This window comes from Hippocampus comes, unplaced genomic scaffold (genome assembly GCF_001891065.2).
Source record: "Hippocampus comes isolate QL1 unplaced genomic scaffold, H_comes_QL1_v1.1 scaffold124, whole genome shotgun sequence".
NCBI lineage: Eukaryota > Metazoa > Chordata > Actinopteri > Syngnathiformes > Syngnathidae > Hippocampus > Hippocampus comes.
The window spans coordinates 1,742,391-1,760,383 of record NW_017805075.1 but is presented as its reverse complement, the minus strand read 5'-3'; the positions used below and the strand labels follow the sequence as shown (position 1 = coordinate 1,760,383).

General features: G+C 44.0%; 2 protein-coding genes across 5 annotated transcripts in view; both read right to left on the bottom strand.

The window, feature by feature from the left end:
* Nucleotides 1-1,159: 1,159 nt before the first annotated feature.
* Nucleotides 1,160-7,897, bottom strand: LOC109513032 (chitinase acidic). Its single transcript, XM_019865233.1, has 12 exons — nucleotides 7,796-7,897; nucleotides 7,665-7,704; nucleotides 7,541-7,570; nucleotides 7,254-7,458; nucleotides 5,662-5,718; nucleotides 5,373-5,538; nucleotides 5,171-5,295; nucleotides 4,979-5,102; nucleotides 4,704-4,886; nucleotides 2,339-2,458; nucleotides 1,797-1,929; nucleotides 1,160-1,698 (listed from the first exon to the last, which is right to left on the bottom strand). Exons 1-12 carry the CDS (start codon nucleotides 7,832-7,834, stop codon nucleotides 1,367-1,369), a joined length of 1,554 nt encoding a protein of 517 aa, XP_019720792.1. The 5' UTR covers nucleotides 7,835-7,897; the 3' UTR covers nucleotides 1,160-1,366.
* A 3,731-nt stretch (nucleotides 7,898-11,628) lies between these two features.
* Nucleotides 11,629-17,993, bottom strand: part of nfascb (neurofascin homolog (chicken) b) — an 18,312-nt gene continuing 11,947 nt past the window's right edge. For 3 of the 4 annotated variants that reach the window (XM_019865166.1, XM_019865165.1, XM_019865169.1), the window contains exons 15-27: nucleotides 17,522-17,623; nucleotides 16,812-17,009; nucleotides 16,597-16,667; nucleotides 16,281-16,503; nucleotides 16,026-16,141; nucleotides 14,895-15,105; nucleotides 14,437-14,559; nucleotides 13,823-13,996; nucleotides 13,613-13,744; nucleotides 13,482-13,551; nucleotides 13,023-13,034; nucleotides 12,909-12,944; nucleotides 11,629-12,347 (exon numbers count right to left, since the gene is read on the bottom strand). In XM_019865166.1, the coding sequence (XP_019720725.1) occupies nucleotides 12,116-12,347; nucleotides 12,909-12,944; nucleotides 13,023-13,034; nucleotides 13,482-13,551; nucleotides 13,613-13,744; nucleotides 13,823-13,996; nucleotides 14,437-14,559; nucleotides 14,895-15,105; nucleotides 16,026-16,141; nucleotides 16,281-16,503; nucleotides 16,597-16,667; nucleotides 16,812-17,009; nucleotides 17,522-17,623 (1,700 nt within the window). In that variant the 3' untranslated portion in view covers nucleotides 11,629-12,115. The remainder of the gene's footprint in view (nucleotides 12,348-12,908; nucleotides 12,945-13,022; nucleotides 13,035-13,481; nucleotides 13,552-13,612; nucleotides 13,745-13,822; nucleotides 13,997-14,436; nucleotides 14,560-14,894; nucleotides 15,106-16,025; nucleotides 16,142-16,280; nucleotides 16,504-16,596; nucleotides 16,668-16,811; nucleotides 17,010-17,521; nucleotides 17,624-17,993) is intronic. The other variant, XM_019865168.1, reaches the window with a different exon arrangement.

Below are 17,993 nucleotides of genomic sequence, written 5' to 3'. Positions count from 1 at the left end.
AGGGCTCCAAAATTGAAATAGCACCAGAACGTCTCTCAATAGATCGTTGCAGTGAATTTGCTTGCTACTTTAGTGTAAAACTACAAACTATCAGGTCAAACATCATCACAAACCAGCAAAATCACAAAATGATGCAGCACTTAGAAGCTCCCAGCAATAATCCAACCACCATGACAGAACTTGCTACAATGGATCAAAAAACTAGAACGGGGAACAGGTGTACGATTGTCTAGAAAAGTAACTTCTTCACATCTGTGAAGGCACCATTCATGCTGAAGGATGTAGACTGATTGCCGCCATCCAAGCAACATCTTTTTCATGGACGCCCCCGCTTATTTTAGCAAGACAACGCCAAACCAGATTCCATTCGTATTAAAGCAGCGTGGCTTCATAGTCAAAGAGCGCAGGTACTAGACTGGCCTGCCTGCAGTCCAGACCTGTGTCCCATTGAAACTGCGTAGCACATTATGAAGAGTCAAATACAACAACGGAGACGCCGGACTGTTGAAAAGCTGAAGCCAAACATCATGCAAGAATGGGAAAGAATTCTATCTTCAAAGCTACAATTGGTGTCCTCAGTTCCCAAACGTTGATTGAATGTTGTCAAAACAAAAGGTGATGCAACACAATGGGAAACATGCCCACGCCCCAACTTTTTTCATAGGTGTTGCAGCCATAAAATGGTAAGTTAAAGATTTTGTTTCTTGTCTTTGTAGTGTATTCAATGAAATATAGCTCGAACATAATTCGCAAATGATTATTCTGTTTTTCTTCATGCTTAACATTATGTCCCAACTTCATTGGAATTGGGTTTGTAAATGTATAGCACCACTACATGTTTTTTTTAATTGCAAACTCCCCCTTTAACTTGCACTTACAGTAATCACTATTACTTACTGTAGTCGCACACATTTCATTATCTTCTTTTTATTTATTTTTTAATGCCATAGCCTGATGAGGTTGCTGTCTCACCTCAATTCAACTTTATTTCTCAAGCAAAACAAGTTGGCTGGGTATTATTGGCATGCCTGGTGTTGTTGCATGTGCCTAAAATGGCAGGGATGTCTTCCTTGCCTGGCGTGAGGTGAGTGTGCAATCGGCATGACCAAAAACTGTGACAGAAAATGGTAAAGGGACACTCCCCAAAAAATAGAAACACTTGACTAACGATTTGGTTTAATGACAGTCAGGTTAAAAATATCTACAGACAAGGCACTGTACAGAGGATGCGGCACAGGTATTTTATTGATGTTGTCGCCATAAACAGAAAGCATTGTGATGGTGTTTGCATATAGTCCCCTTAAAAACAACAACAAAAAAACCCCAAAACAAACTGTGCTGTTTGAGCAAGGCAATGATTTCATGTTTATTTTGGCCAATCACAGCACTTGCATTTGTTGTTGAAAACAAGATTAGCAGGACATTTCTGGATGAAGGTGCGGCCCTGGAAGCACTGATAAAAGGAGTTTTTGTCATTACTATTCTCGTACAGATCGTCAGCCTTGTTGGCACAGAAGCCACTTCCAGATGCGATAGTTGTGGTGGTTGGTGCAGCGGTGGTCTCTGGCGCTATTGTGCTCGGAGAGGGTGCGGTTGTGGTCTTTGTCGTCATTGGGAACTCCGGTGCCATTGTGGTTTCAGTTGGTCCAGCCGTGGTCCCTGCTGGCATTGTGGGTGACAGCGGCGTTGTTGGGAAAGCTACCCAGATGAAGTAGATTATCATCCAAGCGATTAGTCACAAGATATTTGACTTGTTTGGCAGATCAATTTTTTTTTTCTTGCCACGAATTTCAGACCTGAACCCAGAAGATCGCGCAGGTAACGGATGAGTGGATAGCTTCCTTGTCCACAGAACTCTCCAGTAAAATCATCAAGATCCAGAGCCCAGACAAAAGCCCCACCAAAGTTTTCCTCTTTCAGGTACTGCGTCTGGGAGACAGCATTGAGTGGTAGAGAGCGTCAGTTTCAAATGGATTTGAGCAAAAGCTTTTTGAACTGAATGGGAACGGAAACAACGCAGGAAAAATCTGGACATTTGTATTTGGTAAATCATTTCTTGGTTGTAACAGTGTTTCATGGAAATAAAGGAACAGTTGAACCTAATGGCACCTCATTAGCATTTGTAGGAATGATACACAGCCACATGCTGTAAGGAACACGTAGTGTCCGTCCAAAATGAAGATTATTATCTTTGTAAAGGCCAAACTTTTTCTCTACTTGGCTCGATGAGGCCAGTTGGCACAAAGCAGCGGCCGTGTCTCCAGCAACACAGGCAACGTACAAACATGACCAATGAGTCCATCAACTTCAGCATTCATGGAAGAAGGCCATTTATTACCTTGATTTCAAAGCTCCGCCTGTTATCAAAGCCAACCCACTCATTGCCTTGAGTGGCATATGGCACCCTCTGTTCCTCGATCCAGCTGAGAGTTCCTCCACTACTGAGGAACGTGCAGATCTGTTGAGATGAAATTAACAATCCGTGAAAACAATCTCCACTAGGGCAAGTGACCGGGTTTGTTGTAATTGCATATGCGACGGCCGGCATAGGAGCCTTTCAGTCAGACTGCATGGGAGTCGGCACGGCAAAGTTTGGGGAGTGGTTTTTGTCGTGCGGTTCCAAATATTGGAATGCTGAAAAATGCAGAGTCCCTACTCAAACATACCCGCCAAGATAAAGTTGTCTGAGGTCCACAAAAACAATGATAGCACACACAACTACAGTATTTCTCCTGCCCGCATCTAGTCGTCTTCGTCCACCCTATAACGGCTGGAACAGCTTCAACTTTTCTGGGAAGGCTTTCCACATGGTTGAAGCCCGTATCTCGCTGAGCCGCCACTTCTTGCGAGTGTGTGAGCACGTAGCGAACATTGCCTTTTTGCCTAAAAGGTTGCAAGCAGTTGAAAATTGTTTTTCTCGCTGCAAACCTTTTGAACATACTCCAAAGAATGTCTCTCAATGAGTGAAAAAGGTTTGTGAGTGTCTGAGCACGGAGCGAATGGGTGTTTTTTTTGTCAGGGTTCATTCAAGGTCGTAGTTCGCCAACAATTTTAATGGTCTCAGTTTTTTTTTTTTTTGTCGCGAAGAACAAATTTTGAACATTTTCAAAATTTAAAGTAGACTATACCTCTACTTGAAAAATGTATCAAAATCCAGATGATACTATTGTTTGCAGCCACTTGAGAAAATAAAATGGAGTCTTTTCAGTGTACACTTTAGAACTAATACTCCCTGCGCACACTCTGACAATGAGAGTTCCACTGCCACCTACTGAAGTGGATGTGCAATTATACGATAATAGGATGCCCCCCCACAAAAAAAAAGCATGTTTCGGGTGGTCTTGGAGAAGGTCAGCATTTATATAACTAGAGAGTGGATGGATTTAGGTTTAATCGTAAAAAAAAAAATTATCATGATTCTTGGTGACTGATGACAGTGATCAAACATGTGTGGTGAATGTTGACCGACCTCATAGTAAGACCAAAAGCCAGCTTCACGTGTGTAACTCCCAGCCGGGGCTGCTCCGGAGGCAGGTGCGCCAACGCCATGAGCTGCTGAAACTGTACGAAATGTGCGTCCGTATGTCGCAAAACCAAGGTTGAGCTTGTCAAGCGGAGCTCCTTGATCTCGCCAGTGTTTCATTGCAAAATCCTTGAGGAAGGGCGACAGAAACGAGTTTGTTTGCCTACAACGTGTTGGATTTGCAGGTTGGAATTGAGGGCCGGTGTGAAAATGGCACTCACCACGTTGTAGTAGATGTTCTCCCCTTGATCGGAAGAGGCGCGGTACAGGGGGCTATTGTGACCAGTGATGGGGTCCCACGCTCCGTGGAAGTCATAGGTCATCACATTGATGAAGTCTAGAAAGCTGCTCGACACCACAGAACATTTTGTTGTGACCAAAGGTCCCAAGAGGAGGAAGACAAGAGGACTCACTTTGACACTCGGTCAATCTCATAACCATTGTCAATGTTTCCCCTCCCAGCCGCAACCGCAGCCGTGAGTAGCAGGCGTGGTCGACTCGTTTGTGCGGCTTCCTCCTCAAAGGCAGCCATCAATTCCTACGTGGAATTGCAGAACAATTTGCAGTCGTCTTTCAAGATGATGCCTCCAGTCAATTCCGGCTCGGCCAGCTGACCTGACAAAGCACCGTGAACCTCTCCTTGTCCTCCGGAGGGCTTCCTCGCGCTCCGGGGTACTCCCAGTCCAGGTCCAACCCATCGAAGCCGTACCGTCGCAAGAACTGAATGGAAGAACGAATGAACGTCTGGCGGTTGGCAGGAGTGTTAATGGTCTCAGTTTTTTTTTTTTTTGTCGCGAAGAACAAATTTTGAACATTTTCAAAATTTAAAGTAGACTATACCTCTACTTGAAAAATGTATCAAAATCCAGATGATACTATTGTTTGCAGCCACTTGAGAAAATAAAATGGAGTCTTTTCAGTGTACACTTTAGAACTAATACTCCCTGCGCACACTCTGACAATGAGAGTTCCACTGCCACCTACTGAAGTGGATGTGCAATTATACGATAATAGGATGCCCCCCACAAAAAAAAAGCATGTTTCGGGTGGTCTTGGAGAAGGTCAGCATTTATATAACTAGAGAGTGGATGGATTTAGGTTTAATCGTAAAAAAAAAAATTATCATGATTCTTGGTGACTGATGACAGTGATCAAACATGTGTGGTGAATGTTGACCGACCTCATAGTAAGACCAAAAGCCAGCTTCACGTGTGTAACTCCCAGCCGGGGCTGCTCCGGAGGCAGGTGCGCCAACGCCATGAGCTGCTGAAACTGTACGAAATGTGCGTCCGTATGTCGCAAAACCAAGGTTGAGCTTGTCAAGCGGAGCTCCTTGATCTCGCCAGTGTTTCATTGCAAAATCCTTGAGGAAGGGCGACAGAAACGAGTTTGTTTGCCTACAACGTGTTGGATTTGCAGGTTGGAATTGAGGGCCGGTGTGAAAATGGCACTCACCACGTTGTAGTAGATGTTCTCCCCTTGATCGGAAGAGGCGCGGTACAGGGGGCTATTGTGACCAGTGATGGGGTCCCACGCTCCGTGGAAGTCATAGGTCATCACATTGATGAAGTCTAGAAAGCTGCTCGACACCACAGAACATTTTGTTGTGACCAAAGGTCCCAAGAGGAGGAAGACAAGAGGACTCACTTTGACACTCGGTCAATCTCATAACCATTGTCAATGTTTCCCCTCCCAGCCGCAACCGCAGCCGTGAGTAGCAGGCGTGGTCGACTCGTTTGTGCGGCTTCCTCCTCAAAGGCAGCCATCAATTCCTACGTGGAATTGCAGAACAATTTGCAGTCGTCTTTCAAGATGATGCCTCCAGTCAATTCCGGCTCGGCCAGCTGACCTGACAAAGCACCGTGAACCTCTCCTTGTCCTCCGGAGGGCTTCCTCGCGCTCCGGGGTACTCCCAGTCCAGGTCCAACCCATCGAAGCCGTACCGTCGCAAGAACTGAATGGAAGAACGAATGAACGTCTGGCGGTTGGCAGGAGTGGAAACCATGGTGGTAAATCTGCAGCAGTGGGGAGCAAACAATTGTTCACCATCTTTACGGACACACCCCGTACACCGTAAGGTATGCCTTTTATAGTCCCATCATTGGTTTGTTTGAAATGAATCCAAGGACAATTCTTACTGTGCAGTTCCAAAGTTCCAGCCACCGACAGCGAGCAAAGTCTTCAGCTGGGGGTTTCTATGTGACCATCACATTCAGAAATCAAGCTTAGACAAGTATTGCCAGCAAAGATTCAAGATCTGACGTATACGGTAGGTAGGTTCATTTGAAGGCTCTAAATTGTCCTGCACCATGAATGTGAATGCGTGTTTTCTGTTGTTTTTTTTTTTGTCTCTTTGTGCCCTGCAGTTGTCTGGCGACCAATTCATGGTGTAGCTCGCGTCTCGCCCAAGACAGCCTGGATAGGCACCAGCACGCCCTCAACCCTTGTGAGAATGGATGCCGTTTGCTATCAGTGTTCATTGGCTTGGCTCCATTGCCCTTCTGTCCCAGTTTTTTTCTCAGCGTGCTTTTTGCTTGGTTAGAGCCTTCTATGAACTTCCCTACCGTGTTTTACTGAAACCAGTACATCCAGTGTTACTTTCTGTGTGCTTGTTGTTGGCTTTCATTTACCTCAGCCGATGGTGTTCGACTGCCCCTTTTTGGGCAGCCCAGCCTAACCATTCGGCTTTCGGGTTGGCTTCGGTCTTTGTTTTGAGTCACATCATTTTATACTGCTGTAATCATCGTTATAATGACAATTATTTCTCATAACAGCACTGCCCTTTGATATAGATTGCTGCATTTTCTCCTCTATTAAACCTGAGCATTCAGCCGTGTTTCCACTTTTTGTGCTCCATCGCTGGGAGATTGCAAACACTTTCAACCTATATACAGTTGAATACACTTTGCAGACAACATATTTAATGTTCAAACTAATTAACATGTCAGTTTTTTTTGTTTTTTTTTTTGTTTTTGCGAAAACTCTCATTTTGAATTTGATGCCCCAACGCCTTCCAATAAAGATGGGACAAGGGCTCTAAGGACTGGGAAAGTTGAGGAATGCTCAAAAAACACTTGTTGGCAACATTTTACAAGTGAGCATCTTCACTGGAAATAGGCGAGTGTCTCGATTGGGCATAAAAGGAGCTTCCCTGACTTGCTCAGTCAATCACAAGCAAAGATGGGGCGAGGTTGACCTATTTGTGAACAGCTCCGCGAGAAAATAGGTAGCCCAACAGGTTAAGAACACCATTTTTCAACTTGCAATCTGAAATAATTTAGAGATTTCATCATCTACGGTCCAAAATGTCACCAAAGTTTCAAATAATGTGGAGACATTTCTGAGCATAAGCGGCAAGGCCGAAAAAACCCCAACATTGACTGCACGTGTCGTTTGATTTGTCCAAGCGACACTGAATAAGAAAACAAGACAATAAAAAAACAGCATCCTTGTGTAAAAGATATTGCCACATGGGCTCAAGAACACTTCATAAACTTTTGTTTCTGTCAACAATTCCCTTTTAAACTTTGTCACTACAACTGCAAGAACAAGTTAAAATTCCACTATGGAAAGTGAAAGCCATATATCGACAACGCACGGAAACGCCGCCAGTTACTCTAGGTGCAAGCTCATCTGAGATGGACTAAGTGAAAGTGGAAAAGTGTTTTCTGTGCTCTGATGAGTTTGTATTTGTTTGATGCTCTCCCTGTGTTGGACTGGCAGAACTTGCCTGCTCTTGAGTTGATTGAAGGATTTATACAGAACGTCATCGTTCCATTCGTAGGTTGACAGCTCATTTGAAGGGCTGATGATGGAGAAGGCGTAGATCAGGTGTGTGCAGAGATGGGGGTCCACATTTTCTGGCATGTATCTTCCAACACCTGGCCTGTACTGGGACCAGTTGGTAAAGTAACAGACCAGTTTGCTGGAGGACACTGTTGGAAAGAAGAGGAATGCAACAAATAACGCAGCCGCTGTTGGAGAAAAGGGGCGCCATGAACATAGCCAAGGACGAACCAACTTGAAGGCACATCCAGAGGGACAGTCCTGAAAAAGAGAGCTCAAAATGATGACGTATGTTGAGGTTTTGGTACTGGACATGTGCCTTTGTTTCAAATGGAAGTTCAAATTAGAAGTTTACCAGCCAATAGTTGTAGCTGAGCCATGTTTGTGGATCGCCGCTATGAACAGAGATAATCACGGATGTCAGTTCTTGTTAAAAATGGTTCGAAATTCACCTGTTGAAGCTCCAAACATCAGCAGTCCTCTTACCTGGTCGAACGCAATTGGCTGGCTGTGTTTGTTCCACATGTGGAAGTGGGTTTTATAGTATGCTCAGGAGGGACAAAGGCTGCATGCCGCCCCAGCCAGACAGATGCTCTCAGAAGCACAACGTCCGCTGAGAAAAGCAAGCCATTAGTTGGGTAGCTCCGATGATAATCTACTTCTCTTGAAACATAAACCAGGATAACGTAACGGCGGTTATGTAAATACTCCTCCTGAAGATAAGAACAACTTGATAAATGTTTCCATCATGCGTTCGGTTCCTCACACGCAATCGGACACTTGTAAAGTGTCTCTCATTTTATATTTATCTAGCTTGCAGATCCTCGCGCTGAACTCCGGACTTCAACTTGCTCCACTGTTACCCCACTTTTTACCTTCATTCCACTTTTATTCTCATTTTTATCACTTTTTTTTTTTTTTTTGGTCATGTTCAAGTTGTCAAGCAGGAAAGGAAGTTGCCACATTTGCCCTTGCTACATAGCTGACTCACAATAAATGTAATCCAATTCTAACAACACAGTGCACATTAGACATTACAACATTACAACACACATTAGAACGGCGTACGCTGATTGAATGTCTGCCAACTTGCTGCCTGCCTGCACACTGACACCGACCGCGACTCAATTACTGAGAGGTTACTATGATGACTATGACTATGATGCGCTAAGGTCGACTCAATTACTGAGAGGTTACTATGATGACTATGATGCGCTAAGGTTCATTACAAAATGCTCTTGTGTGCACAGTACAGTAGTTGTGTTGGTTGAGTTTGTCTTGGTGTAGAGTGAAGATAAACACTGGCCCCTTTTTTTGTGTTTCATTTAAATTTTTGTAGGCTCGTACCATAATAAAGTGAGTTTTTAACCGCCTTTGGTTGCAGTTTTTTTTTTTTTAATTGTAAATGGGCAGTTCGCGTTGGGCCAGCATGGCTGCAGTGGTGGAGTGATCTTCTCCCAAACCAGAGGTTGCGGGTTTGATCCCCAGCCCTTGTGAACATCTGTCGTCCAAGTGTCCTGCAGCCAGATACTGAACCCCCTGCTGTTCCTGATGCAGCGTCATCAGCAGGTGCACAAGGAGACAGTGTTAAAGCGCTTTGAGTACCTTGTCGGTAGATAAGCGCAACAGCAGTCAGCGAAAGCCTAGTTGGCAGAAGGCGTCTAAAAAGTCACTCTGCCACTCCCTCCGGAGAGCTGCTGTCACTGAAACACTTTTAAAGGCCTACCGAAAGACTTGGCAGCACACATTTCTGGACTGTTGTTGTTTGAGCAGCATTTCAGGATCCCTCCATTTTTGTACCTCGAACCATTTATTGTTCATTTTTCACATGTATGTTGATTATTTGTGAGTTGAGTGTCGGTTTCGCAAAAGAGATTCTTTTAGACTCCTGTGGTTAATTGGAGGTTTAATTATAAATCTTTGTGTTACAAATCAAGTTCATGCACGTATAAGCGATGTTTCCAATCCATCATACAATTTTCGTTGTCAGCACTCCAAATGTTGACATATTGTTTCAGTCTTCCATCCAGTGTGCACAGTATGTCGACTTTAGCATTTTGCCATCCAATGCAGCAATCACTGAGGCAGCAAGAACACAATTTCACTCTATCGGTTAATAATGCCTTCAATGCTGGTGCGGTGATATGATAAGAAGATTCTTTTTGCCACTAAACTGTGTGATGCAACAGGGAGGTGGCTTGTGGAGAGGCGACTGGTTCAAGGGTTCAAGACAACGAACACGTCATGCAGCAAAAAATTCAAGGTCATTGATAATAGAAGCCTGCTCATTCAAGGTTATTACTACAGTTAAATTTATTTTCAAAGGTCCTGTTAATTCCAAAATGTATTTCCCAATACTGTAGATGTTTGAAGATAATTGCTGAAAACATGCGAAGACGAAGAACTATGCAGTGCGTATTATACTCAGTTTTGGAGCCAAAGCATTAAGCTAATTTCAAAACCCTAATTTTTGGCCGTGTCAAAAATGATATCGAGTGACACTCTTCGGCTCACCCTTCCCCCACTAAATAAGAATTAGGGCACCTATGTTTGCATCAGACTAAATGGAAGCAAGACTAGGACTAGCTAAGATGACACTGAACAGTCCAGATGCCTATCGCAGATAACATTTTGCTGACTGAATGTTTTCAGAGCTGAAATAGGAATGCTCCAGTTATCTGTTTCATGTCTAATAAAATCATTTTTTCTTCATACTGTACACACGTATTTGTAATTGACATGTTTATACTGTATTACATGTTCATGTTTTTACTTCTATAAATGTGCATACTGTATTCTACGTTCTAGTTGGCGGCTGTTTTCTTGGAAATGGTTCCAACGAACGAACGTCATAACATACAGATTCATTATGTCCCTCCAGGTACATTGTAACGAGGTTCGACTGTACTGTATATTTATCATTGTCCCCGAATGACGCCAGTAGCACTAAGGTGTCGTGTTCCTGTCTCAAACAAATTCACAACTGCACAACCCAAAATTTCCTTCAACTAAACCAAAACAAAACTGAAGTGATTGTTTTTAGCAATAGAGAAAAGAAGATTGCTGTTAGTAAACACTTAGAGTCACGTCTATAAAAGGCAAAGACTAAGTCCGAAACCTTGTGGTGCTGATTGATTCCGATCAGACTTTCAGCAGTCACATCAAATCAATCACTAAAACAACTGCACCTCAGGTTCTGACCATAACAAAGTGAACAGAACATATGACTCCAGTCCTAAAGGCTTTACATTGGCTCCAGCCAGCTGGAGAAGAGATTTTTTTTTTAAATTCAGCTCCTGGTCCATAAATTGCAGAAGGGTGTATGTACATCTTAAAGACACGCTCATGGAATATAAACCCAATGGGGCTGCGAGGTCTGCAAATGTGCTTCACTAACTAGAGCCCAGAATTCAAGTCAACACGGTAAAGCAGCATTCAGCTGTTATGATGCAGGCAAATTGAATAAGCTGTCAACAGAAGTGAAGTCAGCTCTAAGTGTAAATGTTTTTACATCCAGATGAAAAATGTTGCTCTTTTACCGTACCTATGATGAAGGTCCTTTAAGGAATTTTTTAATTTGTGATCTCCAAAAACACTGCAGTGTACTTTGTTACTAATTTTAGTCAGCGGCTTTGTGTTTATTTACTTTGCTTTTGTTTGTAAATGCTAACAAGTGTTGTACTTTGTTTGTTTTGGGAAGCTCATTGAGTTACAAGCGCTGGATTGGCAGTTTGGTGGGCGTGGTTTCAGTGGACATAGAACATCTTGATTTGTCACTATTTGAAGCCTCATCTGACAAACTTGGTGATTTTGTAATCAATCAAATTTGACAGCATTGTTGATGACTCCCTTCTCTGTGGTGTGTCAGATTTTCACATGAAGTTTGGAAAAGGAGCAGTAAAAGAGAACATAAGCACCATTCCAAAATGTAATATTCGACACGTGATTTACAATGCAGCAATGGGTGGAATATACAGCGAGCACACTGTGGATATACTGTGAGCAGCAAACAAGCCACGTGAGTCATTTCTCTCTTGTGAGTGGAAGGTTACAAGAAGTTACATTTACAATATGACACCATCTCATTTTCCATGCAGCAGAGCTGCAAACTGATTGGCCGACGGAATTTAATTAATTAGTCATTGGAAATATCTTGAAACGAGCAGCCGTTAAATCGTTGTTCAGAGGTTCTAAAACAGGGGTGTCAAACTCATTTTTGTCGGGGGCCACATTTTAGTTACCGTTTCCCTTGGAGGGCCATTATGACTGAAACCATATTAAAAAGTCAATAATAACGGTTTATTCAACTATTGTTTAAGTTACTGTAATGAGGGGTTTGGTCACAAGAAAATGCTTACAATATGCCTCTTATTTATTACATATGAGAATTTAAAATTTTGGTAGAGATTTTAGTCAGCATCATGGAAGGTGATGTGTTTGATTTGCCTTCGCGGGCCTCATGAAATGATGTGGCAGGCCAGATCTGGCCCCTGGGCCTTGAGTTTGACACCTGTGTTCTAAAGGGTTAAAATTTCATTACTGATGTTGACAGAAAAAAAAAAAAAAAGAAACCAACGTTTGATGGAACGTTTCTGTCCTGCATTTGTTTTTTCTTATCAACGTGATAAAATGATTCACTTTTCATTCCAGGATCTGACTTGACACACATGCAAATGTGTCTGGAATGGCATGTGTTCTCATGATTTTGACGTGACCAAAGCTGAGTGTTTTCCCAGCTACGTGCCCATCGTTTTAGACCAGCTCGTCCTCCTGCTGGTCCTGGCAGTCTGCCTGAATTTGCCCTTTTCAAGCCAGGGAGTAGATGGCGTTCACTGGAGAATGCAGCTCCAAACTGCCACCAAAGTCCAAGTCCCTCACGTCTCTCCTTCGTGCCGTGTATTGGCCAATGAAGGACCCGTCCTCATTGAAGGGTATGTCTCCGCCGTCTCCGTAGTCCACCAGGCTGTCGTCGCTCTCTGACCTTTTCATCACAGCCTCCTTAGAAGGTGGTCCTCTCTGAATCCCCATTTCCTCCTCCCTACATTGGAAAAAAAAGTACAGTGGTGGCTTGAGATGCACCTTTTAATTTGTTTCACGCTTCCGACTTGTATCTCAAATCATGTGCCCCCATTGAAATGAACAAAAAAGCCATTACTTCCTCTGTTAAAACCCAGAAAGGCAATTGAGAACAGTTTCTCATTTACAATGCCGAACTGGAACCACTGTAGATTACAAACAATTGTATGGTCTGTGTCCTGCGATTGGCTGGCAACCGGTTCAGGGTGTCCCCCGCCTACTGCCCGAAGACTGACGGAATAGGCTTGTGAGGACCCTTGTGAGGATATAAAGCGTATCGGAAAATGAATGAATGAATTATTTAATTAATGTATGGTCTGTACAATTCAGTACGTTTGGAACCCGAGATTCTAATAAATAAATAAACAAACAAAATTCTCACTCACACACACACACACACACACACGCACACACACACACACGCACACTTTCGGGCTGTCCCTTCAATTATTATTTGAACACGGACAATTTGGAAGTATTTCCATTCTTGTCGACGGTGTCGAGCCCAATATAGAGCACGTACCAGCGTGGGTAGGGCAGAGTGGTGACACGTGCAAGCCTGCAGGAAAGGACATTTGTTTAGTTGAGCAGCCAGTGGAAGCCACGTTTTGCAGGAAAACTGCTGATATAGACCTACCTTTCAAGAGACCTTGTTGTTCAGAGGTGAAGGAAATGTTTTTTTTTTGAGGGGGGGGTGAAGAAAAAATAGATTTGAATGGAGGAAAAAAATTAGAGATGATGTGATCTGAACCTGTGCAGCATCATTTAAATCAGACACAATGTGTTTGGCTACATTCCACAGTTGTGCAATTTGACTGAATGGTTTGTTTACAAGAAGAGAACTTGAAATGGTTCCTGTCATTTGCCCGAGGCAGTATGACTTCCACATGGTTGCAGAGCAAAGGGAAGTCAATAGCATGAGAACAAAGCGCCCAATCCAGAAAGCTGTGACACTGGGGTGTCAATTATATTTCATCTGAATATGATGAGGGTGATTTGTCATAAGCCAAACAAGTGATCAAGACATTATTTTTACACTAATATTCCCCGTTCACTTTTGTCAGAATGTAGTGGGAACGGTTTCTCTCATACGTACCGATAGTCAAAAGAACCCTCTTGATCGATGTCATCCACAGGTTCTAATGAAATCTCTTTCTTTTCCCGTACTGCAATTGAAAAAAAGACAGTTAGGAGATGCCATGTGACAGATGGGCAATCTGCGGGCACCTGGGTATTTGCCCCCTCGGCTTCTCTTGATGAAACACACGATGAGTAGCATGAGCACGATGAGGGCCACGGCGCACATGATGCCAATGAACCAGCCCTTCGTGGAGAGGTCCACTTGATCCTGGGCGTAGACTGCGGATGAGCAAAGCTCACGTCATGCTCACATCTTCACACATAAACGCGCGAGCCGACAAATGCGCAAAGGCTTACTCTCGGTGGTGTAGTGCGGCGACTCCTCCGTATGCCACTGGCCCAAACCGAGTCGAGTTCGAGCGGCCACGGAGAAGCGGTATCGAGTGTAGCGGTCGTATCGCCGCAGTGAGAAACTGGTCACGTTTGCAAGGAACTCTTCCACTCTCTGCTCCTCTCCCTTGCTGGCATTCACTGTGGAGCCAGAGCAAATCCCAGTCGGTCAAGTCAGATATAATCATAGTGCGCTTCACTTCAACGAGCCTGCAGGTGGCAAATATTTACGGCATCCCATGATCTTAACCCTCAGGGGGGCAAAAATAAAACATTTGAGGAAAAATGAACAAGCTTGCGAAGGGGCCGCAGTTGGCGAGAGAGCCCTCTCTTCCAGGATGAGCAGGCAGCAATAGATGCCGAGTGGGCAACATTGAACATATCATGGGGCGTGAAACAATGTTGGTAAGAATAGTGTGAGAGTCCACGTAATAAGATTTGGACGAGTGGGTCTTCGTCAAAACCGGTGGGGTGCGGGAATCTGAAGAGGCGGGCCACCTCAGATCTGGTCCAGCTATCTGTACAGCGAGGTCCGATTCGGGGAATGCACAATGACCAGCAACGTCTGAGTGAAGAATCACCTGTCTGGTACTTGAGGGAATAGCCGCTGATAATTCCGTTGGGTTCTGCCGGTAGATCCCAGTCCACATAAATACTGTCAAGGTGTCGCTGCTGGATCCTGAAGGATGTGGGAGCGGATGGGACTACAGATGACACAGCAGATGATGACTTTCTCAACTCAACTTAATTAATGCGTTTTCACAACAAGCCACTGAACACACCACGCGAGTTAAAACGTTCATTTCCTTTGCACAAATACGTGAAACCAATGGGAAAAAAATTCTCCATTCCCACATAAACGCCCGGTTGTTCGAAGCGGTTCTAGATGATAAAGGAGCGATTCAAAGTCTTCCTTCGCCAGTTGATGAGAAATGAGGATTTAGAGTATTTGTTCAGTGAGGCCAAGAGTGGCGTCGACGCATTGCCAACTCGGTGTCCCTTGAGACCAGGACGTCGAGGTACTTCAGACCTTTCGTACCTCCTTCCGGTGTCGAAAAGTGGACATTGTTGCTGGGCGGGCCTTCATATCGACTGTTGGCCACTACGATGTACATCTTGTAGTTGCTGTAGGGGTTGAGGTCGGTGAGAACCCCCGAAGGCTCGGGGCCGGTGTCCGCAAACACTTGAGACCTCATCGCTCTGTTGACTCTCAGCCACCTAAGTTGGCTGCTGTCCCTCCAGTAGTAAACCTGCAAGGCCAACCACAAACAAGAAGCATTGTTTATTTGCTTCACTCACTTTGGGAAGGGCATAATCAAAATCACACATGGAAGAGGATTTATTTGGCATTATATTTCTGTTTGTTTTTAATATGAACATTTTGTTTTGCATTTAAACAAAAAGAGGAGTAGATGGATCAACCTAATGCTACTATGTAGTCTGTGCAGGCCATTCCGGAATTTGAAAGAACTGCTCATGCTCTTTGTTCAGAAGATGAAGAAGAGAGCAACATGAATTTGATATTCTTCACATTTCATTATTTGACTCACTTGCAACAACCATTTTTTCTCCATAAGATTTATGGAAATAAAAATGTCATCAAAATTTGCCACACTGCAGAGATGACTGTTGTTACCAACCTGCCACCTATGAATGAGTCAAATAAAATCAAGCCAAGTATGATTAAATGAGGCTTCAAAGTTATGAAAGAGATGTTCACGACACTTTCAAATGCTGTGGGCATGTCCACTAAATGTGCTGAAACCATGCATGCAAATCTGCAAATGTGAAAGGGTGAGGAAAAAAAAGTTGAATGCTTTCACTCCGCAACATTGTCATCGGTCTTTTCGCATGTTTTTACAAATTGCCTTTCAACACATATTTTGAAACAAATCTCAGAATTCACTTTACAGGGCTTTTAAAAAGTTATGATGCGAACTCACTGATTGTGAACATTTTCTGGATGCTTTGTATGGTGGGCTTGCTTTTCCTGCTCATAAAACAATGTGCAAGAAAACCCATGCCAAGGTGTCAACTCCTTTTCATATCGGGAGACAGAAGTTACCCACTGACCTAAAATTACTTTAACTGTCTGGTGATCACACACGTCACCTCATGTCTCCTGGATGTTGTCTTTGATATCGTGGCTTTTCAGTCTCGGTCAACGCACCTTATATTCTTTCAGTTCTCCCATGATGGAGCTTTGCGGCACCGGGTCCCAGTGCAGGGTCACCTGGGTGCCCTGAATGTCCGACAGTCTCAGGTTTTGGGGCGCACTAACGGGACCTTGGGGAAGACAGAAAGTCCACTGAGTTTGCTATCAATCATTGGTGAGGGACACGAGAGAATGGCAGCGTGTTCCCTCTGCAACGCGGTGCTGCAAATGCACATTCAGCCGATGACTGAGATGAACCGCGGAACTTACGGTCTTCCCCCGAGTAACCGATGACAATGGGAGACTCTGGGCCCAGCCCAAAGTCATTGACGGCCTGGACTTTGAGCTCATAAGGAGTAAATGTATCTGCATCGTAAATGTAATATTTCAGCCATTTAGTGGTGGCATTCTTCCACTCCTCTCTGGAGTCTCTTCTTCGCCACCAGACGAGATACTTGAGGTGTGGCCCGTTCCACTCTCTGTAAGTCAGAGGCTGACAGAAAAGGCCACAGTTGTAGTGCTGAAGCTTTTACGGGCTCCAAGGTACAGTAGCCCTTATGCGCACGTTCTTGTGGATGTGTTCTACCTCCCAGCTGATCTCCATGTTGTTTCTCCATGTTCCAACTCCTTTGACATTCTTTGGGATGACATCTGGAGCTGTGGACCAATTATTGAAATGGCTAGCTTGACATCTCTTGACATTCAAACATGCACATGACACGAAAACAACAGGTTTAGCAGTAAATGCTGGCTCAAACCAAGGAAGAAAGAAACTCTGCAATGCGGGACTATGAAACCCACGTGCACCGCTGGTCTGGAATCGCATAGATGGACGACTTGGGCGACTGGCACCAATTTGATTGATAGCAATGACGCGGAACTCGTAGTATGTGAAAGGCGAAAGGTGCAGAATGACCGAGTTGAGGCTCCCGGGGTATGTTGACAAGTTCTTCCACTTGCCGGGTAACCAGTCATCATCATCATATTGCACCAAGTATTCTGAAGAGAAAGACAAACAAATCATTCACATCGGATGTGCATGTGGTCCGCAGTAGGAAGTTGTGATTTCTTGCAAACGTGAATCCTACTTTCTACTGTATTTGCAGTAAATGGCAAGTAGCAATGCATACTTTCCACCAGTAGCAAAATGATCCAGACTTTAAAATGTTATGGTCTGCATCCTTCCTTTTCTAAGAAGACGACACGTTATTTATTGACTTAATGTTTTCAGATCAGTGTCAAGAGATTCATGAATGTACATGCAGTTGTCATGATCATCATCAATTTCTTAATAAGATGCCCCAAAAGGCACTTGGAACATGAACACGTGGAGTTAGTTATTTTGCAAAATGTGACAATCCACACGTTTCAAAGGCTATCTTTCTTGGCGGATCGGCATCAAAGTGATGTCTGTCTCCTGGGCCCTGCCCCATCACTTTAGACAGGTTCAGGATGCACAGTTTTTGCTTGAAAAGTACAGAGAAAGTGGCCACCTCAGTGTATTTCCCAACCTGTAATGGGGCTGAAGTTGCTGTCTCCAGGGACCCAAGTGAGTCTTACGCTGCGTTCATATGGATCGGACAGCTCCAGTTTGGTCGGAGGATCAGGATAATCTACACACAAACACATTCTGTATGCCCGTGTGTATATTCCATTGTGGCACTTTGAATTTGTATGCCAGTTTTGCACATTCCACAGCATTGATTATTGCAGAGCTTTCTCTCCACATATAGTATTTGCATAACTGTCATGGATGAATATTCCACACCACTAGACACTTGAAATTCAAAATTGTATTATAATTACTGCATGACCGCTCACTTGGCATGGTGCGACCATTATCTGCATCATCTGCACAACCGCCATAGTATTGTAAGTACCGCACCACCGATCCCTTTATTTCTGCTCCATGACACTCCCACATCACTGTTGCACAGCCGCCATTGGTCAGTATGACAGCACAAATGGGAGCCATACATTATG